General features: G+C 37.8%; 1 protein-coding gene across 3 annotated transcripts in view; it reads right to left on the reverse strand.

Annotated features, from left to right (window-relative positions):
* Positions 1 to 11,378: 11,378 nt before the first annotated feature.
* The window catches only part of CTDSPL2 (CTD small phosphatase like 2), a 72,130-nt gene continuing 63,579 nt past the window's right edge, over positions 11,379 to 19,929 (reverse strand). For all 3 annotated transcript variants that reach the window (XM_036495391.2, XM_004578120.3, XM_004578121.3), the window contains exons 9-13: positions 18,779 to 18,841; positions 18,568 to 18,647; positions 15,786 to 15,912; positions 14,471 to 14,566; positions 11,379 to 13,292 (exon numbers count right to left, since the gene is read on the reverse strand). In XM_036495391.2, coding sequence (XP_036351284.2) covers positions 13,227 to 13,292; positions 14,471 to 14,566; positions 15,786 to 15,912; positions 18,568 to 18,647; positions 18,779 to 18,841 — 432 coding nt within the window. In that variant the 3' untranslated portion in view covers positions 11,379 to 13,226. The remainder of the gene's footprint in view (positions 13,293 to 14,470; positions 14,567 to 15,785; positions 15,913 to 18,567; positions 18,648 to 18,778; positions 18,842 to 19,929) is intronic.

Genomic DNA, 19,929 nt, shown 5'->3' on the forward strand with positions numbered 1-19,929 from the left:
CGGGCGGCCTCGGCCGGCCAGCCTCCCGTGAGCGTGGCCGGTGGCCCGGTCCACCGCAGCCTGGGCCCCGGGGAGCACGCGGGCGTGCAGGGGAGCCTTGATTCCGCGCTCCTTCGCCGCCCTGCGAGCGTACCCACTCCGCCGCTCACCGTGGCCGCAGCTGGATGCCGTTCTGTCCACGCGGAGCGCGCGCGCGGGTCCCGATCCCGCCTTTACGCCTCGCAGCGCTAATGGAGTCGGGAGCGGGTTGGAGAGGGGCTGGGGAAAGGGACGCCGAGGAACGGCAGCGTCGTTGGTTGCCTTTCCGACCCAGGTGCTGCGAGTCCTGTTTGGCGTCCCGTTGGTCACCGAGGGACAGAAGAGGCTTGGCGCTTCCCGGGAGTTCCCCGAGGCTCCCAGCGCAGCGAGTCCTGCTTTGGCAGGCCAACTTGGGCGCTCCTGCTTTAAGGCTCCAGCCTCAGCCAGGTCCTCGGTCAGGTAATACAGACGGTGTGATGACTGCAGCAAAGAACAGCATTGTGAGGTGAGATGTAGAAAGGTACCGGAGGATGCAGGGAAGGCCCTCCAGGCCAGGCGCGGCAAACAGCCAACTGAAAGACCCTGGTCAAGTTTTGCTCAAGTGCATTTCTGGGTTCCCTCACCTGACCGGCACCGTCGGAGGTAAAATGAATAGGAAAACTGAACCTAAAAGGCTTCAGATGAGCTGAGCTCTCCCGCCCTAGGGGCCACTGGGCCCCCTGTAGGACTTCAAGGGGCCAGCGGTTTTAGATGTTTTTATGTTTATAACAGGTTACAGTATCCACCTCATACAAAGGCGGAGGGGTCAGTGTTTAGCCTAGCAGCTGGCAGGCCAGCATCCCGGATGGGACTCCAGCTTGCTGCTAATGCAGGTCCTGGGAAGTAGGATTGAGTACCTACGGACCATGTGGAAGACCTGGATTGAGGGGCTGTCGGGGGCATCTGGGGAGTGTACCAGGAGAATGGGCACTCTGTCAGTTTGTATTAGTGATCCATCACTGTCGGTTCTAGAGACAACAACTGTGCATCTCTTGTGTGTTTTTTAGAACCTACAAATAAGGTCTTTCAAGAGGTCTTCTACAGCAAGGACAGGCAGTGACCTACAGGACTGTTTATAAAGGATAGACACTGCAGGAAGACAGAAAGCAGAGAGGCAGCAATGTGACTCCCCAAGGGCAGTCTGTTGTGGAATTGTATTTTGGACATATACCATAGTGCCTGATACATGTTTTATGAACGAATTAATTAAATGAGAAGAACACAAGCATAACTTAAGGTGACAGCTGGCACATCTCAACCTATAGACTTTTTTTTTTAAGATTTATTTATTCTTATTGGAAAGGGGTGTTTACAGTTACACAAAGAGAGAGAGAGAGAGATCTTCCATCGACTGGTTCACTGCCCAAATGGCTGCAATGGCCAGAGCTGAGCTGATCCAGAACCAGGAGCCAGGATCTTCTTCTAGGTTTCCCATGCGGGTGCAGGATCCCAAGGCTTTGGGCTGTCCTGTACTACTTTCCAAAGCACAAGCAGGGAGCTGGATGGGAAGTGGAGCACCTGGACATGAACCGGTGACCATATGGGATCCTGGCACTTGCAAGGGGATGACAAGCCAGATGAGCCATTGTGCCAGACCCTCAGTATCAATCTTGAAGCCCTTTAGTTTTTTCCTTGTCTTTTGCTACCATCTTAATCCAAGCTATCTCTAGATTGTTTTATAACTTTCCCACTGATTTTCCTCATTCCATTCTCTGCCCTCCATAATCACCAGGCAGTTTGCTTATTTAAAAATGCACATCAGGAGCTGGCATTAGGCCTGACAGTTAAGACTCCTGTGTCCCATGTGGAAGCGCCCAGGCTTCTGACTGCAGCTTCCTGCTACAGTGTTCTCTAGAGGTGCTAAAAGAGGTCAAGTGATTGGTCGCACTGTAAGAGGTCTACACTGTGTTCCTGGTTTCCAGCCACATACAACCCTAATTCAGCCAAAGTCCAACCCTGGCCATTATGTGTGTCTGACTCTCTTCTGCCTTGTAAATAACCAAATACGTGATTTTTAAAGGCAATAAAAATGGAAAAATCATGACATGTGATGCCCTCCGTTGCAATTAATTAGAAGTCGTTGAATTCTGACTCCTTACTGTGTCCTAAAAGCCCTCATGACTCTACCTACCTTTATTTTCCTCTAAAACTACTAAGCTTGACCCTGTTTGGAAACCTTATACTTCCTGTTCCTGTTCTTCCTCAAAGCTTGAATGTGCCCTTCATGGAAAGCTCTTCCCTGATCTCCCTCCAGTGGAACATTTCCACTTTATCTCATCATTCTGTTTTTTTCATCGTATTTATCACAGTCAGTAATGATCTTGTCCAATCTCCAGAGGGTCCTTGTGTGTGTTCTGTACCTTGTATGTGCCAGTGTCTAGAAGAGAGTTAATGTTTAATAAGTGTTTTAGGAAGTGACCTGGTGGGCCCGGCACAATGGTTCAAGGGCTAAATCCTCAGCTTGCAATAGCAGGGATTCCATATGGGTGCCAGCTCATGTCCTAATTGCTTTGCTTCCCATCCAGCTCTCTGCTTGTATCCTGGGAAAGCAATCAAGGATGGCCCAAAGCTTTGGGAACCTGCACCTGCATGGGAGACTTGGAAGAAGTTCCTGACTCCTGACTTTGGATCAGTTCTGCTCTGACTGTTGCGGCCATTTGGTGAGTGAACCAGTGGGTGGAAGGTCTTTCTGTTTCTTTTTCTTTCTGCAAATCTTCCTTTCCAATAAAATATTTTTTTTCTTTTTTTTTTATTGTAAAGTTGGATCTACAGAGAGGAGACAGAAAGATCTTCCTTCCACTGGTTCATACCCCAAGTGGTCACTACAGCCAGAGCTGAGCCAATCCAAAGCCAGGAGCTTCTTCTGGGTCTCCCACTCAGGTGCAGGGTCCCAAGGCTTTGGGCCATCCTCAACTGCTTTCCCAGGCCACAAGCAGGGAGCTGGATGGGAACCGGAGCAGCCGGGACAATGAACTGGCCCCTAAGGAGATTCCAGCATGTACAAGGTGAGGACTTCAGCCACCAGGACACCATGCTGGCCTCAGTAAATAAATCCTAAAGAAAAAAGAAAAGTGACCTGGTGGTATCTATCCTGCACCCTAGTGGAGATATCCAAATGTCTGATACTCTTTGAAACTAGAAAGATCTGGACTGCAGAGGAAGAATTATGAGTTACTGATTATGGTGGTGGATTAAGATAGATCATCTTAAGATATTAGACAAGGAACAAAAACCCTAAAGGCCCTTGCCATTTAAGGAACAGCTAGAGTAAAAATGTTTAAGGGGGACAGTAAAATTTTCAAAATTATTTTCTACCCTTCCAACTCTAACATTTTGTGTTTTGCTGAAAAAAAACAAGCTACTTACAAATGAACTTCAGAGGGCCCAGCGGCTAAAGTCCTCTCCTTGAAAGCCCCGGGATCCCATATGGGCGCCGGTTCTAATCCCGGCAGCTCCACTTCCCATCCAGCTCCCTGCTTGTGGCCTGGGAGAGCAGTTGAGGACGGCCCAATGCATTGGGACCCTGCACCCGCGTGGGAGACCCGGAAGAGGTTCCAGGTTCCCGGCTTCGGATTGGCACGCGTCAGCCCGTTGCGGCTCACTTGGGGAGTGAATCATTGGATGGAAGATCTTCCTCTCTGTCTCTCCTCCTCTCTGTATATCTGGCTGTAATAAAATGAATAAATATTTTAAAAAAATGAACTTCAGAATACTGTGGAATATGATGTATTTAGAGATCCACTATCTGGAGCTCAGGAAACCTGGTATTATTCATTAAAATTATCAGATTGTACTGAACTGAGTACTGGACACTTTGGGTGAGGGAAGAAATGTTCACCATGGTCCCTCCTTTGCTGAAAATCACCCTAGGATGGAAGAATAGATGAGCAGTCCAAAGCCATTTCTGTGCCCTATACAGCCTACTTGGGGAAGGAGTCAAGCAAATTCCTGTAATACTAATAATGAGGGCTCTTCTTTGCATTGACGCCTTCTATTCAAGAAAGCTCCTCTAAATTGTGTGTGTGCTTAAACCATATCAAATCTGAAGCTACCTCTAGTAGCTATAGAAGTAATATATTGGAATTCTTCCTTTTTTTTTTTTTGGACAAACTAGCACAGACGTGATATCCACACTGCTCCTCAGCTTGCAGCTAGTCTTACCTTTTGGAATGCTCCCTCTCATGAAGCCAGTACTAGTTGAGATTTTTTTTTTTAACGATTTATTTTATTGGAAAGTCAGATTTACAGAGAGGAGAAACACAAAGAAAAATCTTCCATCTGCTAGTGAGCTGAGCCAATCCAAAGCCAGGAGCCAGGAGCCTCTTCTGGGTCTCCCACGCAGGTGCAGGGTCCAAGCATTTGACCCATCCTCTGCTGTTTTCCCAGGCCACAATCAGGCTGCTGGATAAGACGCAGAGGTTTAGTTTTCCAATTCTGTAAAATGTTTTGAGGTACTCTGGTATCTTCAATAAATTCCATTTTTAGCCTTAGCAAGGAACTGTCAACATATCCTAATATGAAGTGATCACTATGAAGAAATACTGAGGGAACATTGTGCTGTACATAAGTCTACGACTGGCACATAGTAGGTACCTTTACTTACTGTTGAATAGATATATTTCTGTGCAGAGATTTTTTTTAATATTCCCTCAGGGAAAACCTACCCATTGGGCCATCTTTTGTCTTCATGAAAGATAGACCCCAAATAGTATTAGCTGGATTTGGGATCCTAAAGGGGCAAGTTAAAAAAAAAAAGTAGTAGTAGTAGATCCACAGTACACTAGCAAACTAGGAAATAATAAATTAGTGGCTCAGAAGATGCCAGTCCCAGTCAGCTACCCCAAGGCAGCATCGCAGAGCAAGGTTACTCTCCAGTTTATGAAGTGAAAAGCTGTTACTCCTATTAACTTGGCTGAAGATGTTTGAGAGATACTAACAGAAAGAAGGTGAACACAGGAAAGGTGAAGCTGAAAGCCAAATTTTGACTGTCTTCAGACAAAAAGGCAACCCAACCTGGTAGGCTTTTAGCAGGTAGTAAAGATGAAGATACCCTGTTGATGTAATATTACCCATTAACATTCGCTTTCAACTGACTCCTTGGTTCTGCTCTGATTAGCAAGCAGGATCCGAATGATTAACTTTGAGGAGAAATCCGACTTAAAAATTAGCCTTGACCAATTCCCTTAAGACCATCCATTCTACCTCACTGAATCCATTTTCTTTACTCAAACTTTGAAATACTAATAGTTACTGAGCACCTGTCCTGTACCACATACTATTGTTGACAGGTTCTAATAGCAGCTTCCAGATGTTAATCCACCAGCAATGGAAAATGGGGAGTGGGAATTGAAGGTGCTATGAAAAAATACACACATTCTATGTAAGGAGCATCAAATAGGTTTTTGAAGCAGAATCAGTGTTGTGCATGCTGCTGCTTTACAATGAGGCAGAAAGCAGGTACCTAGAACTGTATACTAGAAACTTCAGTCCTTCAAATCTGAGTCCCACGTTAGTCTGTGATCCTCAGTAATGGTACAGTCCTCCCACAGTATCAGTAGGAATGAGGTTCCAGGGCTGCCTGTGAACACCAAGCTCTGCAGGTGTCCAAGTCCCTTAAAAAATGACATCACATTCATGGAAAACCTATGCAATTCTCGTTTCCTTTGTTCTTACCTGCTTAGACCCTAATACAATGGGAATAATTGTTATTGTTGTTTAGGGAATAATTACAACAGAAGTCTGTACATGTTTAGTACTGATGCATCTTCTTCCAATATTTTTTATTTTTATTTTTTTTTCTTCCAAGATTTTACATTCAGAATTTGCAGATGGGAAACCCACAGACAGAAAGCACCAGTTATAATTCTGTTTTGTAGAGGAGTAGAGTAGATGGTCAGTAAATATTCATGGAACAATTTGGCATTAAAGGTATCCAGAGTAAATGTAGCAGAAATGAAGAGCAGCTCATGCCTTTTTGGAGGGCAGTGCCTTAAGAACCAGACTCAAACCTCTCATAGATGAAATAGGTTAAAGCCGAAAAGCAGGTAGTTGCAAGAAGTAAAATTACCAAACTGAATCTTTGATTCAAATGTTTTGATGAAGAAAAAACTAGTTAAATGGATTTTTCATTTAAACCAAAGCCTATCCAGTTTTTTTTTTTTTTAATACTAAATGACATCATCTGTCTTCACTTTCTATACATTTTTTCACTTACTTTTATAAGTTAACAAAATCTTGGGCCTGGCGTGGCCTAGCGGCTAAAGTCCTTGCCTTGAACATGCCGGGATCCCATACGGGCGCCGGTTCTAATCCCGGCGGCTCCACTTCCCATCCAACTCCCTGCTTGTGGCTTGGGAAAACAGTTGAGGACAGCCCAGAGCTTTGGGACCCTGCACCCGCGTGGGAGACCTGGAAGAGATTCCTGGTTCCTGGCTTCGGATCAGCACAGCACCGGCCATTGCGGCTCACTTGGAGAATAAATCATCGGACAGAAGATCTTCCTCTCTGTCTCTCTTCTCTGTATATCTGACTTTGCAATAAAAAAATATTTTTTTAAAAAGTAAGGTAGCAAAATCTTAAGAGTGCTTTTTCAATCCTGTCTGGCATGGAGAAAACATGCCTTTAGAGTACCTAACATCCACATGGTCACTAAGCACTCAGAAACCTGGACAAGTTGTAATGTCCTTAGACCTAGTACCCATTGTTAAGCTAGCACTCAATGCGTTAACCACTTGTCTTGGAGAAAGGGAATATTTTGTAATTAGTATAATCTCTAAATGGCTTATCATCCAACCACTGAATTCTTTAGGAGGGTGCATTTAATAAAATGGGATTTAGATTTTTTTTTTTTCAAAGATTTTTATTGTGAAGTCAGATATACAGAGAGGAGGAGAGACAGAGAAGACCTTCCATTCGCTGATTCACTCCCTGGGTCACTGCAACAGTTACTGCTGAGCCAATCCGAAGCCAGGAGCCAAGAACTTCCTCCAGGTCTCCCACACAGGTGCAGGGTCCCAAGGCTTTGGGCCCTCCTGGACTGCTTTCCCAGGCCACAAGCAGGGAGCTGGATGGGAAGCGGGGCCGCTGGATTAGAATCGGCGCCCATAGGGGATCCCAGCACATTCAAAGAGGATTTTGCCATCAGGCCACACCGCCGGCCCAGGATTTAGATCTTTGATGTCCAAAACAATTTAAATCCAAGCATAAAATACATTTCTTCATGTTTATGGGAAACATTATAAAACTAACTTCATGTAAAAATCCTTGCCACTAAACTTTTACTTGCATTTTCCACAAGTACCCTCACATATGGCAATCAAGGTAAACTATCAGTCTGATCATTTACTGTCCCATTTCTCCTACCTACCAAGACAATCTGCAGTATTTTAAGTATCCCTATTTCAATGCTAGTTGTGAGCACTCAGTCATTCATAGCCCCTTTCCCAAAAGTGTTTTCAGTTATCGGTTTGATTGTAAGCTTGAGGGCAGTATTAATTTTGCTCTTTTGCTATTCAGATCCTGTCTGGATACCTAACACATTGCTATTTCATAAAAATGGCATTTTGTTGTCTTTAAAAAGGCCACTCACAGGACTAGCTAGTCAACAAAGCTTACACATGGTAGTCACTAAAAGCTCTAGTTCATTCGGTTCATTTCTTAATATATTCTCAACAAACATTCCCAACAGTCATGGGTGACCTCTTTATTACCTAGTTTCCCATTTTTTAAAAACATGCTACTGCCCATGTCTGGAAAGTAGGCCTCTATAGTATTACAGTAATACTGCAAGTCACTCCTGAGTCTGACTGCAGACATTTCTCAGTCTGAAATGAAGAGAGGTAGAAGAGCACAGCAACTTGACCCACCTTCTGCCTGCCCAGGTACATTAGCAGGGGACGGGATGTGAGAGGAGCAGCTGGGATTCCAGCTGGAGTTCTGACATGGGTTACCTCTGCCCCACATGCTTGCCCCCATGTTTTCACTTCTGCTCAGAATACTTCAAGAAATCAAGAAGGTGTTAATTCTAAAATCATTATCTTGTAAATAATTTAGAAGCTCAGAGAGGAATTTTTTTAGAATAATTTCCTTATCTGCAATATAAGTATTTAGTAGTTAAGTTTCCTTCTAGTTTTAATGGTTCCCTGTAAGCCTAGCTTGTAACATATTCCTTATAATGAGAAAAGCCTGAGTAACACTGCCAAACTGCCAAGGAGCTAGGATATACTGTTAGATAACTGAATTTGGGTCTCCCACAAAAGCCGTATGATCATAGCTGTTTCCTTACCTGTTTTCCCTAATCTACAACCCATTTTACATTCCTTACAGGTTTGTGCTGAAGATCAATGTCAATAGGAAAAGTACTGTGGAAAAACAACATACTTGTAAACAAAACAAAAAAAAAAGCACTGTACAAATGTAAGTTCTTAGAAATTATATTGTTTCTTATGGCTGATAAAATATCATCAAAGAAAAGTGCTTCCATAAAAGTTTTATTTATCCCCACAACAACCCTGTGAGGTAGGGTGATTAGGGCATTTGAAGATGAGAAAACTAAATCTACATTACTTGTTCACGGCTATACTGCATAGTAAATAAGTAAAAATTGAGACTCTTGAATGTCCATGACTTTATATTGATTCATGTGGAAACAGGCAGAGAGAATATTAACTCCCCCCTACCTTAATGCCAAAAGGACACTGCCTTGAAAAATCCCATTTCAAAAGATGAAAGTAGTATTCCATTGCTTATTTCTACAAAGATTTATAAAATAAAAAAATAGTGAAATATCTTACAGTTAATATATATATAATGGTCTCATTCAGGGACATGTCCTTCAGCTATGTATATGATCAACTATTCCAAGTCCTAGAAATGCAAACTCTAAAGTATGAAAAACAAAAATGGTATTGAGCAGTAGCCTCAATCGTCTTCATTATTCCTCCATGTATTTTGAATAAGTTCTGTTAAATCTGGTCCCAATTAAAAAAAAAAAAAACCACCACCACAGAGATGTCTGGTATACTCTTATTTTGTTGCCTACGCTCAAACCACTGTCGTATTAAACAGGGTTTTTCCTAACCTGGCTAGTAGAACATAAGTAATGCAGAACTCTCAAGAGTTCCTAGGGGTAGGCTGCAGGAATCTATTTTAAAGACTCCTTAGAGCATTTCTAATAGACAGTCAGGCTTGAGAACCAATGATGGATCTGAAAATCCATCAACTGACTAGCATAAAATAAACTTGTTGCTTTATCTCTTTTTTAAAAAATATTTTAAAATGTGTTACATCATCCAGACTACCTGCCTGTGGGCAATTCAGGATACAGAGACACATTTTATAAAAATGCATCCCAGTGAGTGAATCTTGGATTCCAATAATAATTTAAACAGCATTTAAATATAAGATACTGAGTTTTGTGGTTCTTATTTTAAGTATATTTTACTGAAATTCCTAGCAGGCTTTTAACTTAGGGAAGATATGAAAAATAAATGATATAAGCATATCAGCACTGAAAAAATAACTATACTGAAGAAATAGCTCATGAGAGGAATAACAAAGTGAATGACAACCTAAGGCCTTTTGGCCCATACATTTTTGTTCCCAGTCCACTCTTCCCCTATAAGGGGAAATAAAATAAACATTCTTTCCTAGTCGCTTGGCATAGTTATTCGGTGTGTAACTACTAACTAAGTTAATTTAGATACACAAGATTAAAAGAGATAACAAATAAATACCTAGGAAGACAGCTTAGAAGTCAGGTCAGGAAACCTTAGCTAGCTAAAGATGTAGTATATAACACCATTGTATTAGTACAGTTAAATGAAGGCTTCAGTGTCCTTTACATTTCAGCTTTATGTGATTGACACAGACGTAGAAGAGAGCTGGTCCTTATGAAGAATTCTGTGCTCGCTCGAAAGATTTGTAGAAATGATGAAATGTTTTCTTCATTGATGAGATGAAGTCTATTTTTCAGGCAAAGTGATCTAACAGAAACACTGAGAAATGAACTTCTTTAAGAGGCTGAATGAAAGTAGTATTTAGCTGAAAAAGTCATTGGCCAAATATAACTTCTTAAGAAAACCATATGTTAATCCGCAAAAAAAAAAAAAAACCAGAAATATAAAAAACAATGTACACATCCATTTCACTGACAATTACAAGAAAATAGCCATTTATAGAAGTTACACAATGCTTTTAACAAATCCCAAATTTTTGGGAAACAGATAAAGCCATCAAGTAAATAAATATACATACTAGCTAATATAAAACAATTTACGGTTATGAATTGTCATCATTTCCCTCATGGGACCCAAGGAGAAATATGGTGATATAAATCTGATTAGGGCTACATATATTACATGAAATTAAAAAACAACTGATCAAAATATCTTCTCTAATAATGATACAAATATTTAAAAGAATGCCGTAAAAGTCAGACATTTTATCACTGGAAATAGCACAATCTCAATGCATACTTCAGAGCTACGACATATATGCAGGTCACGTTTGCTATGTCTCACAAGGTACCCATCTCTCCTGCACTTATTGTTCGTCAGTTTTTTAAAACAGCTTGTGTTTCCTGTTTGAGCTGAAGGGATTTGGGCACCTATCAATTAAAAAAATACACACCTCCAGTAAACTAAATGGAAGTGTTTAACATTTACCACCAAAGGGTTAGGAAGATAAAATATTAAGGTAGAAGGAAGCTGGCTAAATTGTCTTATTGATTAACAAAATTACCCAAATAAAGTAATGAAAAAAATGTGTGTATATATGTATCTAGATACATATATACACACATATACGTATATTAATTTGCTCTCAAGAAAATTTTCTTAATTTCTTTATGGAAACTTGTTATGCTTGATTCATTTTTTGGTTGACTTGGGGACTCCCCTAGCACAGGACTGAAAACAACCTTACCATTGATAAATGATGATTGAATTTCTTTATTATTTAACTGTGCCCATAGGCACAATGGCATAGGCGCTTTTAACTCCCTTCGTTTTGGGAAAGCCCTTTGAGACTGTCTTTACCTAATAAGGAAAACTTTCAGCAATTATGATGCATACTGAAAGTTCAGATCTTGCAAAGGTTTTACTGCTTGAACATAATAAAGGGAGCAAGGAGAAATGTATCTAGGTTCACAATTTTGAGCAAGAGCATATGAAAAGGTAACATATGTACATTTTATTTCAAGAAAGACAGAAGACAAACAGCATAAAGATGCCCAGATGCCCTAAAGATAAATACATTTCAAAGATTCTCATTAAAATGAATCTGTAGTACTTTTTCCTGCAAACAAAATACCTTTCTTTAAAAAAAAAAAAAAAAATCAGTATTCTGAATTGCAAATGGTTTTGCTTGGGTGTTTGTTTGCAGAAAAACTGCCATGATTATTTTTTTAATGAATAAGGAATTTCCACAAAACAGGCTTGCTCTACATGCTAAATTTTTAAACAGTTCAGTGACACAATATGCTAACTACATACACAACAGATAAGAAAACACTCAACCTGATGAAAAGTTAAAATCTTCATTAATACACTGAAAACTGACATAACTCATGCCTTTAAAATCAAAAATACAAAAACTAAATGTCTTCCTAAAAAGATTTCCTTATTTTAAGGATTCATTTGAAAATGAAGCTGCATGTAATTTGTACAATCAGTTGTACAAGTAAACAGGTAATATACATAAAAAATTAACTGACATACTCCTCAATTATCAGTTGTCCACCTTTAATTTCCAATACTGTACTTTCTTAACAAGCATACAAAATATCAAACTTCTCTTTAGAAAAAGTGCCGTTCTTTGACATCCTTTACATAAAAACAGTCTGAGCCTGTGGCATGTCAATGCAGTTGAGAGGCAAAGCATACTAACTTTTACAAATTCTACCTTCCATAAAAAGCCTCCTGAAAAGGAGATTACACGCCACTATAAAAATATCAACCTCTTGTGGGAGCTGCATTAGAGAACCAAGGCTTGATGACTATTTTCATATAACATAGAAAACCACTATGAGAGCGTATTAACTGCACTGGTGGCTTGGGAGTGTACTGTGCCACAGGATTATGCATAGCTACTGTTAGTTACCAAGACTGTTACACAGTTTTAAACTGATTGTAACCGAGAGCATAACAGAGGTACTACCAGCCCATGCAAAAGAACTAAAAATACTGAGTCACTGTGCTGAATACTTCATTCCTGGAGAAAACCAAAGGCAACGGTAACTAAATCAAGCCCAACAGGTGACCAAACTTATTCTCCTCAACGATTGGTGAACACAGTGAATTCTGAGGTATACCTTTATCCATTAAGCCTGTGTGCCACTGCCAAGATATTACCATCTGGGAATACACACTATCACAATGGTTTAAATCTTTTGAATATTCTTTTCTACCCAGTCTCTTGATTTTTGAAAAGATTTCACCGACAGTAGAATATTACAGAAACAAAATATAAATGTCTTTCTAAATGAAACTTACATGGACTAAAAGTAGAGAATATTTTTAAACAAATATACAATATGCAGGCAGACAAAGCAGGAAAACGGCCATTCAAATGTATAATAAAAAAAAAAAACAACCAAAAAACTGACTTGACTATTTCCAGAAAACTATAAAGCGCCTCAACTAAAAGGAATGCATAATGAAATTCTAATCTAATACAGGTCAAAAATGTAAAAAGGTTATAAACCTTAAACAGGAAAAATAAAACAACTTTTACTGGCCATTCCTGTTGAAATGAGAATCATAAAGTAACAGAAAAGTGGCTACAAACCCACTTAGAGCACCAAACAGAGAGAAAATAAAAGTCCATTTTCATCTCTGTTATTATCATAAAATCCTGTGTGACTACAGGTCAAACTGCTGGTGGCAGAAACAGAATTCTTTATAAACTGCAGATGTCATGTACATAAAAAAATTTCACTGGAGTTGCACTAGTTCTAAAGACTCTTCTGTTTTAGCCTACCTACTGTATGTATTCAATCTGAGATAAAGTCTCTTTCTGTAACCCTTGATTATTATTGGGCACCAAAGATAAGAAAAAGCAAGACGGGGTACAAAAATGCAAAATTTCAACAGTAATGGCAATGTTTCTTTGTCTTAGTCCAAAGGGTCCTGCATTCTCTCCCCCTTCAGTGATTTGACAAGTCTCTGTACTTAATCTGGGGGCAGCAAATCATGCAAGCGAAATCTGTCTCTGATGTGAGGTCGGACATCTTCATTCTGTGTGGGGAAAAAAAATTTTTTTAAACCACATAAATTAACTTTCTTCCATACCTCAATCCTACCCTAATCAGAAGCCCACATGGGCATGCACCACCTCTCTCAACTATGTAAACATTAAAAATAATTAAAACAACAATAATAAATATAATTTCAAAAATAGAATCCTCACAACATTCTCACTTTACAGAAAAAGATATACCACTACTTTACTGTGCAACTTCACACCCCCCCCAAAATAGTCGGCCCTTTTTATTCATATGGTCTCGACTGCATTTCAACCAACCAAAGATACAAAATACAGGGTGGAGTAAAAATTACATCTGTACTCCAAATTTATACTTTTTGTTCTCCCCCCTCCCAGACAATACAGTACAACTATTTACATAATATTTACATTGTAATACATATTATAAGTAATGTAATGATGACTGATAGGGTTAAAGCTGCAGTTTGTGACACTGGCATCCCATAATTGGTACAAGTTCAAATCCCAGATGCCCTGCTTATGATCAAGCTTCCAGCTAATGCAACTGGAAAAGCAGTGGAAGATCCTCTTAAACATGAATAAAGGATGCAGGACAATGTGCAAATAGATGAAGAGATGTGAGCTTTCAAAGATTCTGGCATCTCTCTGACATCCTGGAACCAGTCCTCCAGGAATAGCAAACATGAGTATACACAATTAATTTACAATTAGATTTTAAACCAAAAAATTTTTTCATTAAACTTTTAACTTTAGATTAACAATTAAGTTATAAGAGGCCAAAAGATAGGTAAAAGCATTCATTTAATTTACTTTCTAAGACTATTCTATAAATGTAGGAGAGTAATTTCCTGAATAAAGTTTTAGTGAAATAAGCATCTATTCTAGATGAGAATTATGAAAAATAAATTGATGTCGCTTCTAACATGATGGATTGGTGAATGGAATGAAAAAGCATAGTATAATTGTCACTTTTAAAAATTTATATACTTTTCAACGCTGATGTGCTTAATTTTATTATAATTTACAGGGTTTGGAAATGCCCATACTCCTTTCTCAACTCTTGCCCTCATTTCCCTCTATGATTGACTATTAAAATAGCAATACACATAAAATGAAGAAATTGAAAAAGACTTTTCAATATAGCTAAGAAAAATACAATACAAAAATATAAACTGTGAGACACACTTACCAGTTCTACAAGCTTCTCCAGAAATGGAATCAATTTTAGAAGTTCATTGTCATTTTTATCCATAAACCAACTTTCTATAGGGATTCCATTAGAAAGCTGAAATGATAAATGAGTATTAAAATGTTCCTTTTAATTACATTTTATTTGGTATGGAAAGCACAAAGAAAATACAATAGATTTTAAGTAAACCCTAATCTAAAAGTTCTTATAAAAAAGAATGTCTCAAGAGAAAAAAGAAAAAAAAAAAAAAGAGAGAATGTCTCGAGAGTTGTCTTCGACAAGTCAATAGTGCAAGAAACAAAACAGAGCCTAATTTTCTCAGTGTTGCTTCTTGGCATGCATAAAAGTAAACAAGAACTTCATTAAATCAAGGTTAAGACATTATAACATTGCTGAAAACATATCTTCATTTACAAATCATTACTATACAGAACATCAGCAGAAAGCATACACGTTTTATTTATCCATACCCTATGTTGTTCTAACAAGTAGCATAACCTGAAACACAGCAGAAACTGAATCAAGACTCAATGCTACTTCCCTCAAGAAAAGCCTAAAAACAGGAATGCAAACCATGTTTGTTTGATAGCAAATAATACTTTTATTTTTAAATTTAGGCTAAACATTGTGTTTGAGATGGAGGACAGTTAAAATGACTGAATCTAGGGAAAAATTTTTTTTAACACAAATAAAATCTAGACCTAAAGCACCATACACATTTCAGCACCATGTACAGTTTTTCATTTTGAAATACAGGTCAAGAGACAGTCTTGTCTCATTTATATCCTAATCCATTTCCAAGCTGTCCTACTCTGCTAACTTATCATGAAACAACTCTGAGAAATCATCTCACACATGGACATAAAGTAAAATATATCTCTAAAAGATGGCTCATCTTTAGTTGTAGTTGCATTTCAAAGAAATACTGATGATACAAATATATCAACAAAATAGTCTAAGAAAATGCTTCAAAAGATTAAATAGACCAGAAAAATATAGATAAGCTAATTTCAAACATGCATATATTTAAATTACCAATTTAACGGCTGGTAGAAAAACCTAATAAACTGATAGAGATCTGTTCCATCCTGTTCATATTTACTACCTGAATGTTCTTTCATTTGTTTCATTCATAAAAGAAGATTTTCCATACAGAATATACCAATTTGGCATTTCTAATTCTAGAGGATGAATCCCAGTCAGCTGAAGTCCATCACTGAAAATTCTGAGTGTTCTCCCAGCATATTCTGTTTGGTAGCATTTGTCTTCATTATGTTTTTTCCAATCTGAGTTTATTTAGCAATTCTATTCCTACCTGATAGGCAAAGGCTTGTGGTGAGTTGTCAATTATTATTGTTTTTGAAAGATCTCTTCCAAGGATATTTAAGTCTTTTATATAGTTTCCTTGTACACAAACACAATGTTCACGGAAAAGCCGATGCCTAAATATAAAAATAAAAAAATTAACTTAAAAAAACTCTAAGAAGTCCAACATATACTGACGGAAACATTTACACATAACATATACCATAGTCTTTCAAATACAAATTATGTGCTTAGACTCTGGGCTACTACAAAACTCTTAGCAATTACTGAAACCACACCAAATAAAACTACTAATTCAAAACACTGGTTTATCCTGAACTGTTACATTGTGAAGGAGGATTTTTTTAAAATCTAAACTGTACAAACAAATAAACAAACAAAAATCTAAACTGTTTTTGTAATTTATTTACCCAGGACAGCTCAGCTCAGATGCAGCATCTGGTTGTCAGTGAGGTCCTGCTTTTTAACCAGTTTTCCAGATGACTGGCTGAGGCACAGGGGGATGAAGTGCCTTGCCCAAGGTCACACAGAAAGTCAGTGGTTAGCCCTTCACTGGAACCCCAGATCCTTCTGGCTCCCAGTCTTTTGCTCTAACCAGTATATCATAAAGCCACACTATTCCTGTACATGCCAGAATAGAAAATATAAGAAGGCTTTATTTTTTGTGTTGGCATTTAAAAAAAATTTTTTTTAATTTTTATACTCTTTGAGAAAAGGGCTGAGGGCAAAACATTCCATCATGTCAAGGTCATCTTTTTTTTTTATGTCAACGTTATCGTAAACAATGTAATTTTAAACATCTATTGAAAGTTTTATAATATTTATGTAATAGTAACTATATATTCACCATTTATATTAAAAATGTTAGCCTGATATCACTAAGAATTAACAGACATACTGACTTTTTCACACTGAAATACCCTATTCTATACATTAATAGTTGGTAGTTTACCTTCCTGTTTCTTAATCCCACTAAATAAACTGGTAACTACAGCCTATTCATATCATTAACTACATAGTTTTTAGCCACAAAATCTATCATAGTTTGTCAAAAAATTATTTTTATGCTTCCCAACACACACAAAAATTCAGACTGAAAGTGTAAGAGGAGGAATTCTGCAGACAAAAGATACTATACTTCATTAGCCCCCTGTTATAAGAAACACTTTTAATTTTAGTCAAGTGACCATCTGCCTGTGGAAATTTAAAGAAATTTGTACGTTGAAATAAAAACAAGACTAGGGAGGTACAGCAAGTAAACTCACTGTTGATTAGTGAAGATGCCTCTTCACTAATAGCAAACTCCGACAAGAAAAACTAAGTATGTAAACATTACAGTTACTTCAATTAAATAACACTAAAAATCCTCCAGTTTGTCAGCAACATTAAGAGTTGATAACAGTGCTTGCTTTCAGCAGCACATGCAATCAATAGCAAGTACTTAAAAATTTAGAAAAAAAAGTTATTATGCCAGCCATCTAACAGCAGATCCTCCATGCCAACAAACTGTATTTTAATCCACAGGATTCAGAGTACAGGAATTTCTCAGCATCTACCTTGTTACTAATACAGATAATCTCTACAATACTCTAACAAATGCAATGTCTATCCCAAAAACCTATCTTGCTTGAAGTTTTCTAAAATGCATATAAAGCTCCCAAAGGGGTGTAGATTTCATAACTTTAGCTGATTTTGTAATAGCACAAGTATGATCTGTTTCCCACTCTAGTGAACTCTATAAAAGGAAAGAGCTTGTGCTACTCAGCACTGCTCTCTGGAACATTAGATGTGCTGAACAGAAATCTTCAGAATGCTTGACACTGTCAAAGCAAAACCATTTGTATGCTTTTACTAAAGTCAGTTAAAATGACAATAAAGAACAATATACTTTTGTAAATAGTAAACAGCATTTCTTGTGCATGTTGGTAGTTTAGTTACAACCACTCAATAATAAAATTGCTAGTAATACTTTAGAATTTCTCACAGATTGACCATATGGGAGAAAATATTCTAGAAAATTAATACGTAACTATTGAAGATTTTATGAGCCTTCTTTGTCACCTTTTTTAGCTCTTGGTCAAAAACTCAAAAGTTAACTCCTGATATCCTACAAAATGTAGAAGATTGCTACACTCTTAATATCTAACTTTAGTTGACAAAATTAATGGAGCTAATTTTCAAACTGTTTTTTTAAAAATCACCCATCATACATCTGCCTAACCAAGGAACACACTATATATGCTGGCTGGGCACATAAACAGTTGGGTCCAGATCAGGATAATCCAAATGATTAAACATTTTATTGTTTCCAACTGGGCTTGTGTTAACATTTCTTTCCATGTTAAATTTTGTGTTGGAAGGAAAAAAGCAAGAGTTTTTTCTGCTGATAAAACTTTTACTTATTTGTACTGTTAAAAAAAAGTATTATGGCATGCATTATCTCAAAGACTCGAGGAAATGAAGCATCATGCACACAGTAAAAAAAACTGCACAAACACACCCTTCTCCCTCCAATCCCAAAAGAAATGAGGATATAGATGTCACAGTGAATAAATGCATTTTTTATTTTTGTATCCTTTAAAGAACGTCTGTCTGCAGTTATCAGGAGCTCTTCAAGAGTCTTGGGGCTTTAAAAATTCAGTTATTTTCATCAATCAATACAATGATTTTCTGTATGTACTGCAACTGAAAATGGCCATTAAAATTAAATAGAATCATAATTTCATAGATCAGTGTGACAGACATTTCCACTATTTCTTAATTAAATTTACCTGACCAGTTGCTTTTTAGGGTCTAGTATGTTCAGTAACTTGTCTGCATACACCTTCTTAGAAGCAGTAAAAAGAATGATCTACAAATTCAGGGGAAAAGAAGTAATCATTATACATGATCTAAATGAATAATTTAATATATATAATGTATATATATAATAATACCATAATGAATAATTTAATATATATGTAATTAACAAAGAATGTTTACCTCATACATCTGAGACATTCGTTCCAGGAATTCCCTGAAGAATGGTCTTAACCTCACATAAACCTGAAGAAATACAAAATCAGAATTCAGCAAATAAATATAAAATAGAAGCCACTCATTTTTATGGTATATTCTAATGGAATTAAAAATTCATATTTTAAAATAACAGAAATTTTACTAAGTTCTATTCAAACCAAATATATTTCACATAGAAATCACTTCAAACAATCTAAAAGTAGGGCAGTTATTGCTGTAATTATTTCACTTTTAATAAATAACAGTTTACAATACCAATAGTATTTCATTGGAATATAATTTTAATAAACATTTAAACTAAAAATTAAAGTTTCCCTCTGAGATTTCTGATCCGCCAATCAGCTCCATCTTCCAGCCAGGTAGCATCCATCCAAATATTAGGCAGGCTGTGTGTCCACCTCTAGCTGACCTGTCTCAATGACCTTCTCAGTAATTACTGATTCTTCTTATTCACTTACTAAAATACTTTATAATTCTATTAAGGTAAATAATTTTCAATATTATGTCTGGATTGTTGAGTCTAATAACTAATTTTTCAAGTATCACTCTAGTGAGTATACATTTGGAGGCTCAGATAAGGCACCCAGATTTGCACTGTTGGGCTACTTCATTTTAAAAATCTTAACAGTCAAATACACCAGTTCTCAAACTCTATATCTACAGCTTTATACACATTGTTTTCTTATTTCTGCATCTGTGTTTTTGCTTATATTTAATGTAGTTCTTGCAACATACATACCTCAGTATTCAAAAAGCACAGAAGTCTAAGCCATGAGCAACCACTAAAACTACTTACAAAGGAGTCTGATTCTCTAAGTTATATTCATTTTATGTGGCATTTTAAGAAAACCCCATTTGGCAAGGTAGTTAAGATGGGTCCATCCCATAATAGAGTGGCTGGGTTCAATTACTGGGATTCTAGCTTCCCACTCATTAGTGCCCAGGGAAGCAGCAAGGGAGGACTTAAGTACTTAGGTCTCTGCCATCAATATGGGACACCTGGAGTTGGTCTGGTTCAACCCGGCCCAGACCCAGCTGTTGTGTGTATATGGGGAGTGCATCAGTGGATGGAAGTTAATGCACCTCAGATAGCAATACATTTACTGAACCAGATA

Source organism: Ochotona princeps, chromosome 6 (assembly GCF_030435755.1).
Source record: "Ochotona princeps isolate mOchPri1 chromosome 6, mOchPri1.hap1, whole genome shotgun sequence".
NCBI classification, from domain to species: domain Eukaryota; kingdom Metazoa; phylum Chordata; class Mammalia; order Lagomorpha; family Ochotonidae; genus Ochotona; species Ochotona princeps.